The sequence below is a fragment of the Euleptes europaea genome, chromosome 1, assembly GCF_029931775.1.
Source record: "Euleptes europaea isolate rEulEur1 chromosome 1, rEulEur1.hap1, whole genome shotgun sequence".
NCBI classification, from domain to species: Eukaryota; Metazoa; Chordata; class Lepidosauria; order Squamata; family Sphaerodactylidae; genus Euleptes; species Euleptes europaea.
The window spans coordinates 166,828,357-166,845,154 of record NC_079312.1 but is presented as its reverse complement, the minus strand read 5'-3'; the positions used below and the strand labels follow the sequence as shown (position 1 = coordinate 166,845,154).

The window sequence follows — 16,798 nt, the reverse complement described above, 5'->3', positions numbered from 1 at the left end:
CTGAGAGCAGGCAGAGTTGGTGTAAGGGGTTTTGGGCAGGGGGGTCAGTCTCTTTGCAAATTCTTGCAAATTCAGTTTGCAAGATCGGAGCAAGGCTGTCAAAGATAAGGACATAATTCACAGCGGGTAGCCGTGTTAGTCTGTCTGCAGTAGTAGAAAAGGGCAAGAGTCCAGTAGCACCTTAAAGACTAACAGAAATATTTTCTGGCAGGGTATGAGCTTTCGTGAGCCACAGCTCAGTGAGCTGTGGCTCACGAAAGCTCATACCCTGCCAGAAAATATTTTTGTATGAGCTCATAGGGTATGAGCTTTCGTGAGCCACAGCTCACTTCTTCAGATTCTGAAGAAGTGAGCTGTGGCTCACGAAAGCTCATACCCTGCCAGAAAATATTTTTGTTAGTCTTTAAGGTGCTAGTGGACTCTTGCTCTTTTCTACTAAAGATGGGACATGTTGGAGGACTTTCATTCATAGGGTCGCCATGAGTCCGAAGCGACTTGACGGCACTTAACACACACACACACACACACACAAATCTCTTTGAGGGAAAGAATGCCTATCCATTTAAAGAGGCCAAAAGAAGGACCGGGCAGTTATTGGTGGCTGGTTAGCTTTTATTTTTTTTTTAAAAAAAAACACAATCTCTTCTTTTGTGTATATCCTCTGTGTGGATGAAGTCCTGTCTAGTCACTTGTGAATCATAGAGTTGGAAGGGATCCCCGGGGTCATCTAGTCCACCCCCTGCACAGTGCAGGAAATTCACAACTACCTCCCCCTCCCACATCCCCCAGTGACCCCCACTGCATGCCCAGAAGATGGCCAAGATGCCCTCCCTCTCATGATCTGCCTAAGGCTTGCCAGGTCTTTCTTCACAACCGGCGGGAGGTTTTTGGGGCAGAGCCGGAGGAGGGTGGGGTTTGGGGAGGGGAGGGCCTTCAATGCCATAGAGTCCAATTGCCAAAGCGGCCATTTTCTCCAGGTGAACTGATCTCTATCGGCTGGAGATCAGATGTAATAGCAGGAGATCTCCAGCTGGTACCTGGAAGTTGGCAACCCTATTAAGGTTATAGAATCAGCATTGCTGACAGATGGCCACCTAATCTCTTCTCAAAAAACTTCAAGGAAGGAGAGCTCACCACCTCCAGAGGAAGCCTGTTCCACTGAGCAACTGCTCTAACAGACTTCCTCAGGAAGAAGAAGAAGAGTTGGTTTTTATATCCCGGCTTTCTCTACCAATTAAGGGAGACTCAAACCGGCTTACAATCACCTCCTCCTCCCCACAAGAGACACCCTAGGGTTTTATGGCCCCTCCTAGGGGTTTCAAGGCTAGAGATGAGCAGAGTTGCTTTACCATTGCCTACCTCTGCTATGGTGGTGTTGGAGGAGAGTGTTACGGATACCGTGGACTGCCAAAAACAAATCAGTGGGTTCTAGATCAAATCGAGCCTGAACTGACCCTAGAAGCTAAAATGACTAAACTGAGGTTGTCGTACTTTGGTCACATTTGAGCAGACAAGAGTCACTGGAAAAGACAATCATGCTAGGAAAAGTTGGAGGCAGCAGAAAAAAAGAGGAAGACCCAGCAAGAGATGGATTGGCTCAATAAAGGAAACCTCTGCCCTCAATTGGCAAGACCTGAGCAAGGCTGTTAAAGATAGGACGTTTTGGAGGACATTGGTTCATAGGTTGCCATGAGTCGGACGCGACTTGACGGCACTTAACACACACACACCTCTGCGTCGCAATCCTGGACTTCTTGGTTGGTCTCCCATCCAAGTACTAACCAGGGTCAACCCTGCTTAGCTTCTGAGATGTGACAAGAACAGGCTAGCTGGGATGAATCTGCATCCTTGCAGGCCAAATTTGACAAAGAAAGGCTGAAACTCGCCTGTTGGTCACTAAGGACATCTTTGTGCCAGATGCTAAAAGGCCCATTTGAGATTCTCTCAATCTTTTTTGGGGGGGTCACGTACGAATGCTGTTAATATAGGGGAGAAATGAAATGTACTTTGTAACCAGTGCAGGTTTGTCTTTTGTTTTAGAGTTTCATATACATACTCCCTGTGGGGAAAAAATATCCAGTATGTGTGGGATGCATCGTTCTGTGGGCTGGGGAAAAACGTCCCTGCAAAAGGTTCAGCAGCACACAGTCCAGTGGACTGTGGGGGGAATTGTAATTTTAAGCCGCAAGGTGGGGGAGCAACTGAGGTCAGGAGTAGGGAAATTGAGGTTAAAGGAGGCTAGACCTTGGTGTGCGTGCCCTCCTCTGATTCTGTGAGATGTACACACACACACACACACACACACAAATACACAAAGGCAGAGTTGTCCTTCAGCATCTTCGGGGGACTGTCCAACCCTGCTAGTGGTGCTAGTTGACTCTTCTGTCCCATGCTTGAGCGGACTGGGCATTTATTTTCTGTACCTGGGGAGGCCCATGTTGTATAAGTTTGAGATCCCTGGTGATCTAGACCGAAGCTTCTTAAACTGTGGGTCCCGACCCCATATGGGGCCGCGAAACTGAATGTGGGGGTCTCAAAAGATTTGGCAACAGTAACATTATATGTATACCAAAGAATTGTTTTAAAATACATTTCTTTATGATTTATTATCAGTAAATATTTGATTTGTTGACCTATTTTATATACCTGTATACCCGGGTCGCGTAAAAATTCCTCGGGCGAAAAGGGGTCGTGAGTGGAAAAGGTTTAAGAAGCCCTGATCTAGGCCGGCGTTTCCCCTACCTGTGGGGTTCCAACCCAAACTGGGTCGCAAAGCCTGTGAAAGTAGATCCTTGTCTTTTGCTGTTTGATGGATTTATGCGTGCTTTTTAAAGTGGGTCACCATACCAAGCAGATTTGGACTTTTGGGTCACCGTATCAAAACTGTTGGGAACCCCTCCTCTAGAGCAGGCAAAATAATCATTCCCAGGTGTCCCCTTCTGGCCGATGGCTTGCTCAGCAAAGGGCTTTGAAATGAGTTCTCCCTGGATACGAATCCTTTCTAAGATCCAAACGTGGTCATAAGTGTCTGCAGTTCAAATGAGCCATCCTTGGCCTCATAAGCATCACAATGTCTACGAAAGAAAAAAAAATAAGGCAGTTTATTTTTGGCACATGTGTTTGAAGCTAGGGTTTTTTTCCTCTTCTTTCTGAGTGATGATGATTGGTCCTTGCGGCGAATTAAACTCATTCTGTCACCAAAAGATGGCGAGAACAAGACTGCGGAGATGTTCGCTTGGAAAGTACATCTCTTGTTCCGAATATAGGTCACACGCGGACATGTGTGTGGTGCGCGAGCTCAGTTCAGACAGGCACCCAGGGAAAGGACGGGGCTTGCGCGTCCTGCTAGCGTCGGTGTGATTCTCTTTGCACAACTGAAAACAACCCTGATTTTGGGGGTGGGAAACAAGGAATGAAGGTAGCAAGAGGGAACTGACGGGGATCAAAAATGGTGGGAGGGGCCTAAGGCTAGGATCATGGGAGGCCGCTAAGTTGGGGCTTCCCCCCAGCATGCATCTTCCAAGTCCTGATAATTCCCAGGCTGAAATGGGTATATGTCTGTATAAATATGGAATAAGAAGAGGAGATCAAACAGCCTGGATTCCATAATGTGAGCCATATATGAACAGGTTTTCTCATTCGTATAAGATAGTCCTAAACAAATCTTCTCGCTCGAACTGCCATCGCCTATGAACACATGAAGTTTCCGTATACTGAATCAGACCCTTGGTCCATCAAAGTCGGTACTGTCTACCCAGCGGCTCTCCATGGACAGGCAGAGGACTTTCACATCCCCTACTTGCCTAGTCCCTTTAACTGGAGATGCCGGGGATCGAACCTGGGACCTTCTGCATGCCAAGCAGATGCTCTACCACTGAGCCACAGCCCCTCCGGTGTTCTCATCAATATGCATGTAGCCACCAGGGTAATATATGTACGTGTCAAATGCCAAAAGTGGGTTGCAACTCTGTCAACAGGTGAGTTGCAGGGCCAGGAGGAAGTGGAACAAGCTGAATTGGAAAAAGAATGCTTGGTGGCAAATTTGGGGTTGCTTCTGCATCATGTGTCAAATGACCACGATCTCTGTGTTCGTGCTGTTCATTGCTCATAGATGTGCAGTTCTTGCACTGGGAAGGAGAAAAACGAGCACAAAATGACTTTGTGACTGCGTCTGAAAAAGTAATCTTAGAATCGAGTCCCATTCTAAAAAATTTGACAACCCATGGAGGATATTGACTCGGTTAGTCATTAGGGAGTTCTGCTCCTACAACTTAGGTGTTTAAAGAGCATTATTTATTTGCTTCCTTTATACCTTGCAAAGTGGCTTACATCATACTCCTGTCCTCCATATTATCCTCATGACAAACCAGTGGCATGGGTTAGGCTGAGAGAGTATAACTGGCCCAAGGCCACCCAGTGAGCTTTCATGGCAGAGCAAGGATTCGAACCTGGGCCTCCCAGATCCTAGACACTCTGACCACTACACCGCGCTGCCTCTCCATTCAGGAGTAAAGAATCAAGCCCTCTTAAAGGATGCCTGCTCAGCACTAGCCTGCGTAGCCCCATCCTGAGCCAAAGGGGTTTCTGGTTTGGCATACGCGGGATCATCTTGCGGGGTCTTGGCTCTGCCTTTTCTTTGCGCTCCGTCTCCTGGGATGGATTTCAGATGGCCGCTTGGGTTCGGGGCCAGCGTAGGCGCCCCATCCGTTTGCCCTACTTTCCCCCGCAGCACGTGTCTCTCGGGGCCGTGCTCCCTGCTGTTTATTTCCCCAGCTCTGTCCTGGAGCCCCACCGCGTGCGATGTCGGTCAGCGGTTTCGCACCTTCAGCAGCTGCCCCCAGCCGACGCTGCGGATCCAGGCCTCGCTGAAAGGAAGCTTTGAGAAGGGTCGCCGGAGATCTGTGGTGACGGTGGCCCCGTTGGAGGCAGGCCATTTGCCCCCGTTTGCTCCTCTGTGCGCCAAAGTTTTTGGCAGGTCAAACCGTTGAGACAAATGTTTACGAGGCTTTCGGGAAAAGGGGGAGCAGCTGTTTGCCGTCTCTACCAAGGAAGGCTGGTCTGCGAGGCACGGAAAAACCCATGGGTGTTTTCACCACTTCTTGCAACGGGAGGCGGGTGCCACTTCGCAAGAAGACAGGAAGCGACACGCAGATGCTGTTTGGGGAGAGTGCGGAATCGCCTTCCTTGGTGTTTTTCAAGGGAAAGTTGGACTGGGCTGGGATTCGACTAAATTCCTAGCATTCAAGCTTACAGGACCCGGCGCGATAATTCCAGAGAGGTAGCCGTGTTTGTCCGTTGCTGCAGAATAAAAGGGGTGCCTTAAAGACTAGCAAAGTCTATTCCAGCGTGAGGTTTCGGGACACACAAAAGCTCATGGTGGGAAATAGATTTTGTTAGTCTTCAAGGCACCCCTTTTATTGTGGAACTCCCTGTGGAACTCCCTGCCCCAGGATGTGATGGCTGCCAACTTGGAAGGCTTTAAGAGGAGAGTGGACATATTCATGGAGGAAAGGGGTATTCATGGCTATTAGTTAAAATGGATACTAGTCATGCTGCATACCTATTCTCTCCAGGATCAGAGGAGCAGGCCTATTATCTTGAGTGCTGTGGGACACAGGCAGGATGGTGGTGCTGCAGTTGTCTTGTTTGTGGGCTTCCTGGAGGCACCTGGTTGGCCACTGTGTGAACAGACTGCTGGACTTGATGGGCCTTGGTCTGATCCAGCAGGGCTTTTCTTATGTTCTTAAGGCATTCCTGGACTTCTGCTTAATTTTTCAGGACTTAGGAGCCATCTTCAACTCCAACCAGAGACTTATTTTATTTTTATGTTTAAAATTTTATTATTTTCCCCCTTTTCCCTTCTCCCTTTCAACAGTGCTCCGTGTGGCACATGAAGCTGCCTTATATTGAATCAGACCCCTGGTCCATCAAAGTAAGCACCGTCTACTCTGACTGGCAGCGGCTCTCCAGGGTCTCAGGCAGAGGTCTTTCACATCACCTACTTGCCTAGTCCCTTTAACTGGAGATGCCAGGGATTGAACCTGGGACCTTATGCATACCAAGCAGATGCTCTGCCACTGAGCCACAGCCCCTCTCCATCCATTTTTTGTTTGTTAGCTCCAAGATGTTGGAAGGATCTGTTTACTTACTGGAGGAGGTCTCTGCTTGGGAGTTTGAAGAGGGGGGCATCTCGAGGGGGTAGAAGTAGGCTCTGTCTGTGTGAGCAAAAGGTACTCTACGAAAACCTCTTGCAACCTGTGCCGTGGGGCCACGTTGGCTGGGGCAGGCTGATAGATGCTTTCGTTGAACATGTAGCATGGTTGCGGCCGTGTGGCATGAGCCGGCCTGGTTTCTCCCTCGCTCTGGCCTACTCACTATCGGGCGATGGCAACCAGTAGGTGTATGGGACCATCCATATTCTGCTGCCAAGAATCGCCATGCACTCAGCAACTTGGAAGCAAATATTTCACATTTCAAGGACCGTTGCAATTTGATGCGTGACCCAGAATTGTGTCAATAAACGTATCCGCAAGATGACCTATTGTCCTTACTCGTTTTTAAAGCTCTTATTTGAATAAACTTTTCTAGTGGAATTCACAGTTCCTATGCTGATTGTCCTCCTTCCCCGGGCCTATATGGCTGCTAAGGGAGCAGATCCTTCAAGCTGATTTTAATGGTCATTTGGCCCTGACCTGGATGGCCCAGGCTAGCCTGATCTCGTCAGATCTCAGAAGCTAAGCAGGGTCGGCCCTGGTTAGTATTTGGATGGGAGACCACCAAGGAATACCAGGGTTGCTGTGCAGAGGAAGGCACTGGCAAACCACCTCTGTTAGTCTCTTGCCATGAAAACCCCAAAAAGGGGTCGCCATAAGTTGGCTGCGACTTGATGGCACTTTACACACACACAGGTCCCATTGGCCAATTGGAACACCACCACAATTTTTAGCTATTATTTTTGTTGTTGTTGTTTTTGTATGCACCGATTTAGCATAGTTTTATTATGTATATTTATTATTAATCCAGAATTTTATTAACCTAATTATTTTATTTTATTATGTATCTGTGGTATCCTTGATATGTTTGTAATGGCCTATGGCTTATTGTACATAAAACCATTCATTCATTCATTCATTCATTCCTCCTTCCCCAGGTGGCGTAATCCTGTATGTGGGCTCAACTGCAGGCTCCAGTCCCACCCCGGGCAGCCCACCCAGTGGATATCTGGTGCCTTCGCCCCAACACTCTCTGCCCTCCTCCTTGGAAGAGCTGACCCTTACTGAGATCGGGGCCATCAAGCCACAGACAGCCAGCTCCCCCTCCTCACCCAAGGTAGCCTTCCAGTTCCCCGAGGCAGTTCGCTATTCCAACAAAGGCCCGTCGCCACCAACACAGAGCCGAGTGCCCGCTGCAAAACAGAACGGAGCTACCGGCACCTTTGCCAGTAAGTGACTTGCAATCTATCGCCTTCTTTATTTTGGGGGTGGGGGGAACAGAAGCCAAAGTATGCCTCCGGTAGAGCCAAGGATAGACGTTCATGTTCTCACATCGGTTGCCACGGGAGCCAGCGTGGTGTAGTGGTTAAGAACGGTGGTGACTAAGACTAGGATTGACCCAGCAGGTATCTGCACAGGTCCAGAGTGGAGAATTACTCACAGTTCCTCTCTCCCCTCAACAGAGACTGGAGGGATGGTGCTACTCTGCAAGGTTTGCGGTGACATTGCCTCCGGCTTCCATTATGGTGTCCACGCCTGTGAAGGATGCAAGGTGAGCATGAGGGCCCGAGAGGGATGGTGGTGGGAAGGAGAAGGGTTGACGGGGCAGATCAACAGGTATTTCAAAGGCGTTTCCTGTGTACTTGGTGAAACAAACATTCTCCTTCATCTTCCCCCCCCCCTACATAAAACTCCCAACAATGGGGATTATAAAGGATCCTTTAAAAAAGTCCACAAAGTTGACATTGTCAGAATTTTTGGGTTGGATTCGTACTAAATACTCTAAAGACATAAATTAAATATACTATTGCAGTTTCCTGGGCTACCATCCGCTGAATCAATCCCTCTCCGCTTTTGTTCATCAGGGGTTCTTCCGCCGGAGCATACAGCAGAACATAAATTACAAGATGTGCGTAAAGAATGAAAACTGCATGATCATGCGGATGAATCGCAACCGCTGCCAGCACTGCCGTTTCAAGAAATGCCTGGCAGTGGGCATGTCAAGAGATGGTGAGTATCTGGGCAGGGCCAGAGACGGGAATCATAGAGTTGGAAGGGACCACCAGGGTCATCTAGTCCAACCCCCTGCACAGTGCAAGAAATTCACACACACCCAGTGACCCCTACTCCAGGCCCAGAAGATGGCCAAGATGCCCTCCTCTCAGGATCTGCCTAAGGTCATAGAATCAGCATTGCTGACAGATGGCCATCTAGCCTCTGCTGAAAAACCTCCAGGGAAGGAGAGCTCACCACCTCCTGAGGAAGCCTGTTCTGAGGAACCACTCTGTTAGAAAATTCTTTCTAATGTCTAGACAGAAACTCTTTTGATTTAATTTCAACCCTTTGGTTCTGGTCCGATCTTCTGGGGCAACAGAAACAGGAGATGGCGAGGCAGCCCTAATAAATGCTATAATAACAGGAGGATTTTCCCCGCACATGGGTAGCAGGAAGCCTCCACTGTAAAGGGAAACGTCTAGATGACATTGTGCCCCATATGGATGTATCTTGTCTGACTATCCTTGTTTTCCCCTTTACTCCAGAGAAAATATAAACCTTCTGTCCTCTGAAATAAAAGGGCAAACATTTGGATGGGAGACCTCCAAGGAATACTAGGGTCATTACATAGAGGCAGGCAATGGCAAACCACCTCTGAGCGTCTCTTGCCTTGAAAACCCTACCAGGGATCGCCCAAAAAAAATTAGGGGTGGCTGCGGGTGGAGCGTCCAGATGGATGCTCCTCAAAGCTACCCAGGGGAGGGGAAGCAGAGCTAAGTTCCACCTCCCTTCATTTTCAGCCCTTTAAAGGGCTTTTACAATTTCTCTATCAAGCTGGGCTATAGCACTACAGGCGTGCTATAGCAATACAGACATACTACAACATTACAGGCGTGCTATAGCACTACAACATTACAGGACGGCTGGGAAAAAGAAAAGGGGGGGGGAAGCCCTTTACAGGTTTTTAAGCGGGGGGGGGGGGTTAGCAGTCTGAGGGGTTCCCCTGCAAAATGCGCAGATGCAACAGGGAGGGTCGGAGACAGTGGAGAGCAAGCAGTCCAGGAATGGGGCCTGTCGATGCTTTCCCATGCCATTTGCTCCTGCTGCCTGCGTGGCAGGGGACACATTTTTGTGCCTTGCCTGGAAACACGCCTTGGATTGACAACCCAGTGCTCCGAATTCACGCAGGGGGCCCCAGTGGCTCTTTCCCAATGCATTGGAGTTAGCGGAGCAACGCTCGCTTGAATTTTTGCTTTGTTTCACGGGGTCGCGGAATTGCTTTACTCACATCTGCTGTAAAGAATGCTCTCTGGAGGGGAAAATGACAATCGTAGTTGCCTCTCCCTTATATAACTGGGAAACGGGTGCGGGGGCCGGGAGGGAGAGAAGGGGCTAGCTGTGCGCTATCATCAGTGCAGCCTGAACTGCCCCTTTAAGGCAGAAAGAGTCAGCTAGTTGCTGCTTCCCTCTCTCACAGGGCAGAATGTCAGCAAATGCTCAGCTGATAAATGGGAACCTTGGGCTGATTTATGCTTCTGAGCCAGGATTTCCAGAGCAACGGAGAAGGAGGGGAGGGGAGCCGCTGGCACCCAGAGAGCAGGCGGTAGCCTTTGATTAATGGCCACGGCTTCTCTCCGGAGTACATGATGGATTTACCCAGAAGCTTGAGAAGCAGGTTGCTAATTTTGGCTTTTCCAGGGGCTCCTTGGATTTTGCAGCCAGCCCCCTCCCTTCTTCGGGCGGAATTGTATCAAAACAAGCAACCGACATCAGCCCCGAGATGCAGATTCGGCAGCACAGCACATTGCGGGGTGTCTGCCTTATGAGGCAGCGTGGTGTAGTGGTTTAGAGCAGTGGTTTGGAGCAGTGGAGTCTGATCTGGAGAACCGGGTTCGATTCCCCACTCCTCCACATGAGCAACGGAGGCTACTCTGGTGATTTGGATTTGTTTCCCCACTCCTACACACGAAGCCAGGTGGGTGACCTTGGGCTAGTCACACTCTCTCAGCCCCACCTACCTCACAGGGGGTCTGTTGTGGGGAGGGGGAAGGGAAGGTGATTGTAAGCCGGTTTGATTCTTCCTGACGTGGTAGAGAAAGTCGGCATATAAAAACCAACTCTTCTTCTACCTATCTGACCACCACCAGTCCAAGGCGTGTTCTTTCGGTCATCACAAATGATGCTGAAGGCTCAATCAGCTCTTCTCACTCCCCAGCAGGTTTTCGTAGGGCTGCCAGATCAAATGCAATAGTGAAAGGGAGAATTTCGGACAGTGCCGTTTCTCCCGTTGTAGTCCTTGGGTGTGTGGGAAAAGCATGCTTGCTGTTACGTCTCCTCACCGGTTGTTCCCTAGAGTCCTTCCCCATGGCACTCACATTTCCCCCGCCGTTTCGTTTCCTTCTGCAGCTGTGCGCTTTGGGCGCATTCCTAAGCGGGAGAAGCAACGTCTGCTTGACGAGATGCAGAGCTACATGAACAGCTTGAACGAGGCCCCCATGGACGTCGGCCTGAGTCCCGAGGCGGACGCCCCGCCCAGCCCGAACATCCAGGAAGAGGAAGCGATAAATGCCATCTCGAGGGCTTACCACGATATCTTTGTGAGTGGGCAAGACCGCCTGGGCAAGCGCGGAGGGACTCCGGGGGCCGAGGCCTGCCCCTTGACCAACTACAACGACCAGCAACTGAACAGTTCCCACGGCTACGGGCAGTACGAGTCGGCTACCTTGCGCTTGTCCAGCTACGGACCTCAGGAATCACCCAGTTACGTGGACAATAGCCCCCGTGGCTTTGGCAATGACATCTTCCAGGCCCAACAGTCTGGCTATCTGCACAATGCTGGGCGTTATCCAGCCTTTGAGTATGGCTATCCTGAGACAAATGCCCAGAGGGGCTGCCCTTGGCGGGGGACAGCCAGCAGAGGCATCGTAAGTACCTGGTGGGGGGAATTTGTCACTATGGCTGTTTATGCTTGGTAATTAGCAGCGTGTTCCAGACGGAAGTGCTCCGCATATTTTTTTGTTTTTCACGCTGAACCGTCTTTAGGAAGTGACTGTGAAGCTGGTACATACCTGCTTTGCATTTCTTAAGAGCCCCTTTAACGCAACCTTTTGTGTTTGCTCCGCCCCTGCCTCGAATCCCCTCAAGGAAGCATGCAAAACCACAGCCAAGCGTTAGCTATGCAAGTGGTGATTGCTAATGGAAGGAACGAAGGGGCAGGAGAGTGGGGGGGTGGGGTGGAATTTCTCCTTTTGCATTGGGGCCGTGAATACACATTTTAAAGGTCGCATTTTTAAACAAGAGCTTTGAACGAGCATCAAAATTGACCCTGCATAAATGGCCTATGGGGAGGAATTTGTCATTACTGGACATTGAGATAGTCATTTACAGTTAGGCTGTCTCCCCCAAGGATTTAGAGAGGTATTCATGGCTATAAGCCAGGGTTATGGATTGAACCTCCATGCTCAGAAAGAGCATGCTTGACCTCTCTTGGGCCCAAATGGGGAAATCACACACTCTCTCTCTCTCTCTCTCCATCTTGCCCTGTTTATGAATTCCTAAGGAATCTCTGTTGATGCGGGTGATGAAGGATAAGGAGGCTGGAAGGGGACATGACGTGATTTCTAGCTTGAGCCCGCAGCGTGTCTGGTTTTAAAAATTAGAGCCCCCTACTGAGCTGCCGTTCATGAACTCCCATGGATCAGAAGACTGGGTCCAATTCTGCTGCAGGAGAACTCCCCTAAGAAGCGTTTGCAAAGCTTTTGAGTTCCCTCTGCTGTCGCTTGGAGGTACAGCAGCCGTGACAAGCAGTATTTAGTGTGTGTTTGAAAAACTGGGAGTCTCTCTGAGAGCCTCCGCATGGGCTGAGAGAGTTCTGAGAGAACTGCGACTGGCCCAAGGTCACCCAGCAGGCTTCATGTGGAGGAGTGGGGAATCGAACCTGGTTCTCCAGATTAGGGTCCACCACTCTTAACCTCTACACCACACTGGCTCTCTATGAGGAATTACTTCTTCCCCAAAAACTGAATAATCAGACAGGCCCAAAGCATATGTTTAAGAGACGCATCTTGCAAGTTACAGTGCCAGCAATTACACACTGTACTTAGTCTTTTACTAAAAAGGCGTTTTGTTGTCCAGTATACCCTAAACATAATTTTGGGCTGAATAAGTTGCATCTTAAGGTCCATAGAAACAAGAGGTAAAAAATGTAGAGCCATACCCCATTGCTTTGAAGAAGAAGAGTTGGTTTTTATATGCTGACTTTCTCTACCACTTAAGGGAGAATCAAACAATCACCTTCCCTTCCCCTCCCCACAACAGACACCCTGTGAGGTAGGTGAGGCTGAGAGAGTATGACTAGCCCAAGGTCACCCAGCTGGCTCTGTGTGGAGGAGTGGGGAATCCAACCCCGTTCTCCAGATCAGAGACCTCTGCTCCAAACCACCGCTCTTAACCACTACACCAATCTGGCAAAACAGGGCTGTTTAGTTCCTTATTCCATTCATTTCTGAGACTCTGCATCTCACATTTATTAATTGACATCAAATATTTGTAAGCAAATCTTGGAGGTTTCATTTTTTGCCTCGATTCAAGGAGAGTTTCCAAGACTAAGGGGGATTCTGAAACACTTGGTGCAGCAGGTCCGTATTTAGATACCGACAGATGTCGCAGTTGTAAATATGACAGAGGTTTAATTTGGATTCTGTAACGGGCATTGGGGTACAAGGTGGGGGAAAATTACTTTTTGATAAACAAGCAAGCAAACCAACGAGCCCTGCTAGAAGAGTTCTGATGTTGCCTAGATTTAGCCTTTACTCCCGCGGCACTAAACCTTCCTGTCCGCCTCCTTCTCTCATGCAGGCATGCCCTCTGAACGCCATCCCCTACTGCAGCAACGGGAAAAGCAGCCAGCAGGTGTGGGAGGAGTTTTCACAGTGCTTCACGCCTGCCGTCAAGGAGGTGGTGGAGTTTGCCAAGAGCATCCCGGGCTTCCAGTCGCTCTGCCAGCAAGACCAAGTCATGCTGCTCAAAGCCGGCACCTTCCAGGTCAGTTGGTCGTCCTCACCCCGCATGTTCTGCTGACAAGGCGAAGTTCATGCTGAATAACGCCGCTTCTGCGAGGAGGGGCATAACTTATGAAACTCAAGCTGACGTGCATATATTTTTTCCTGAGGTCAAAGATTAAGTTTTCCCCAAGAACAAGCTTTGGGGATATACAGGGGCTGGGGTTCCCAAAAAGGATAGCAGAAGACTATTATATTGTATTATATTGCCTATTATATTAGGTGCTGTGGAACACAGGCAGGGTAATGCTGCATTCGTCTTGTTTGTGGCCTTCCTAGAGGCCCCTGGTTAGCCACTGTGTGAACAGACTGCTGGACTTGAAGGCCCTTGGTCTGATCCAGCAGGGCTTTTCTTGTGTTCTTATGTAAGTTGGTTTAAGCAGAGGCTAAGATGGCCATCTATCAGCAATGCTGATTCTGTGACCTTAGGCAGATCATGAGAGGGAGGGCATCTTGGCCATCTTCTGGGCATGGAGTAGGGGTCCCTGGGGCTGTGTGCGGGAGGTAGTTGTGAATTTCCTGCATTGTGCAGGGGGTTGGACTAGATGACCCTGGTGGTCCCTTCCAACTCTATGATTCTATGACATTTCCTTAGCTATGGAAGGCACTTCTTCCAACTCTATGATTCTATGATTTGCTGATGATTTGTTAAAGCGGTGTCACTGTTTGTTTACACTGGCAGTATCTCACCCCTTCTCTCTCTTCTCCCTTCCCAGGTGCTCATGGTGCGCTTCTCCTCCCTGTTCAACCCCAAGGAGAAAGTGGTGACCTTCCTGAGTGGGGAGACATACTCTCTCTGCAGCCTACGCACCATGGGGATGGGATCCCTGCTGGACGCCATGTTTGAGTTCAGTGAGAAGCTCGGCTCGCTGGGCTTGGAGGCCCAGGAAATGGCTCTCTTCATGGCCGTGGTCCTCGTCTCAGCAGGTAGGCGTCACGGAAGCACAACCAGGCCAGGGCTTGCGGGTTGGATTGATGCTGTGGCTCAGTGGTAGAGCATCTGCTTGGCATGCAGAAGGCCCCAGGTTCAATCCCCGGTATCTCCAGTTGAAGGGGCTTGGCAAGTAGGTGATGTGAAAGACCTCTTCCTGAGACCCTGGAGAGCCGCTGCCAGTCTGAGTAGACAATACTGACTTTGATGGACCAAGGGTCTGATTCAGTAGAAGGCAGCTTCATGAGTTCATGAGTTTAGCCTGATCAGTAGCTTTGGAGCCTGTTAGCAATCGAATCTGGGAACCCTCATTAGCCAGCGGGAGTAGATTTTGCTGAGCGTGGAAGCGGCTTTGTAGTTTAGAAGTGGAACATTTGAAGTAATTATTGAGGATTTGGCCCAGTTGTTCTGACAGCTGCTGTTTTCCTGTTTTTATTTTGAGAGCCAGCGTTTTGTAGTGGTTAAGAGTGGTGGTTTGGAGCGGTGGACTCTGATCTGGAGAACCCGGTTTGATTCCCCACTCTTCCACATGAGCGGCGGAGGCTAATCTGGTGAACTGGATTTGTTTCCCACTCCTGCACATAAAGCCAGCTGGGTGACCTCAGGCTAGTCACACTCTTTCAGCCCCACCTACCTCACAGGGTGTCTGTTGTGGCGAAGGGAAGGTGATTGTAAGCCGGTTTGATTCTTCCTTAAGTGGTAGAGAAAGTCGGCATATAAAAACCAACTCTTCTTCTCAGGCTGGATATTTTAGGAGAAATTTCTTTTGTAATCTGCCTTGAACATTTCTGATGAGATGTAATTCATAAGTAAACATTTTTTTAAAACCCCAAGATCAGGTCTTTGGTACTAGCAGTCAAGTAAATAGTGTCACTATTTCAGTTTTCCCAAAAAATATTTTTCTAGGGAAAACCCTCTCAAAAAGCTTCATTTATTTATTTATTTGGACTTGTATCCTGCCCTCAATCCCTGGCCAAGGCCGGGCTCAGGGCAGGTAACAACAAATCAATACAAAAATAAAACTAGGCCATAAAACATCAACAATTAAAGGTATTAAAACTATTAAAAGCTCCTTTCTTGTCCACATCTTTCCTGTTTCTGTCAATTTAACATCTTTGGTCTGCCTGTATGTAGATCGCTCGGGCATCTCTGATGTGGACGCAGTCGAAATCCTCCAGGAGACTTTAATACGAGCCTTGAGAACTCTAGTAACCAAAAAGCACCCAGACGACTCCACACTCTTCCCCAAGCTGCTTCTCCGTCTCCCTGACCTGAGGACCCTCAACAACCAGCATTCGGAGAAACTCCTTGCCTTCCGGATCAACCCATAAGCCCCACTAGACCAAGACAGCCTCTTAAACCCTAGGAAATGGCGGGGACAAGGAACGGAGTATCCACCGAATCCAACAGATTGGACTAAATTTTGCTCTTTGAAAGGAGATAACGACCGAAGAGGAGCAGAAGGGATCCGGCAACGGCGGGGAGCCCTTTGTCCATCACAGCTGGGATCTGCTGCAGTAGATCCCTCCCCGGTGAGGAGATCGGACACAGGAGGAAGAGCGTGCTGCCTGGACAGCGCTCTCCGGGGCCCATGTGTGGATTGAAGATCATTTCTTTGCTAGAGGAGATCAAGCAAACGAATCGGACACGCGTCGTACCGTGTTGTTTCTAAATGTGTGTTATATATACATCATTTCCCCCCATATGATATTGTCTTGAGGTTTTATTCTGTATATAAAGACAATGAGAGTATTGTGCATAATAGTGATTATCGGTAGCTCTCGGGGACAGGAAATCCCTCGGTTCCTTTCCTTAATCTGCATGCTACCATAGCCCCAAGTTTTAGACTTCTTTTGACTCTGTTCCCTGGAGAAGGTGTAGCATGTACATGGGGGCTAGATTCTGCACTATCTTAAAGACGTTCAGTAGATACTGCAGATTTTACTGGGTAACTTACCTTCAGACCTAAAGTAGAACTACCAAACTTAGCCAATTGCAGCCACTCCCAACCGAGCAAGCGGGGCCAGTCTTTTAAAAATTTTTTTGTCTTGTCTGATGTTGGTATCTATATAATGTATATTTTGTAAACATCTCAAAACCACAAACGGAGCTTCCACCAGTATGTAGACAGAATTGCACTCGAGATGGCTGTGGTAATGCCTAATGAGGTTTGGGGCTGGTTTCTCTGAAAGGCAGTTCATACGGAAAGGCAAGCACAGTTGGATAGTTCTATGGGAGGTTGAAGATGATGGATTCGATATGCCAGGAATCCTTCCCTGCCAAGTAAGGATTTGAATGACAAGGAAAGGTTAGCAAAGCTTTTGGGAAGAAAGGGTTAAGAAAGCAAACACTCCGAACTACCTTTCTGTTCAACCTCACTGGTCCCTTCTGGGTAATGGTGCTTCACCCCCACTCCCCTGAAAATTTAAATCTGTACTTCCTCCCAGATTTCCTGTGCATTAACCACTAGATTTCGCTCCCTTTACAGGATAGGCTCCTCGGAGACAGAAAGGTGGGATACAGATGTTGTGGATAGGCACAGTATCCCGCGATCCTTTGCTGTCTCCAGACTGCCTTTATTCTACTGGAGCCCATCTCTT

At 48.9% G+C, this 16,798-nt stretch overlaps 1 protein-coding gene across 1 annotated transcript in view; it reads left to right on the top strand.

Annotated features, from left to right (window-relative positions):
- Positions 1-16,079, top strand: part of LOC130477384 (nuclear receptor subfamily 1 group D member 2-like) — a 40,177-nt gene extending 24,098 nt beyond the window's left edge. The window contains exons 2-9 of the mRNA XM_056849323.1: positions 4,730-4,975; positions 7,137-7,441; positions 7,676-7,764; positions 8,078-8,222; positions 10,614-11,131; positions 13,065-13,250; positions 13,984-14,194; positions 15,333-16,079. Coding sequence (XP_056705301.1) covers positions 4,730-4,975; positions 7,137-7,441; positions 7,676-7,764; positions 8,078-8,222; positions 10,614-11,131; positions 13,065-13,250; positions 13,984-14,194; positions 15,333-15,529 — 1,897 coding nt within the window. The 3' untranslated portion in view covers positions 15,530-16,079. The remainder of the gene's footprint in view (positions 1-4,729; positions 4,976-7,136; positions 7,442-7,675; positions 7,765-8,077; positions 8,223-10,613; positions 11,132-13,064; positions 13,251-13,983; positions 14,195-15,332) is intronic.
- Positions 16,080-16,798: the final 719 nt, after the last annotated feature.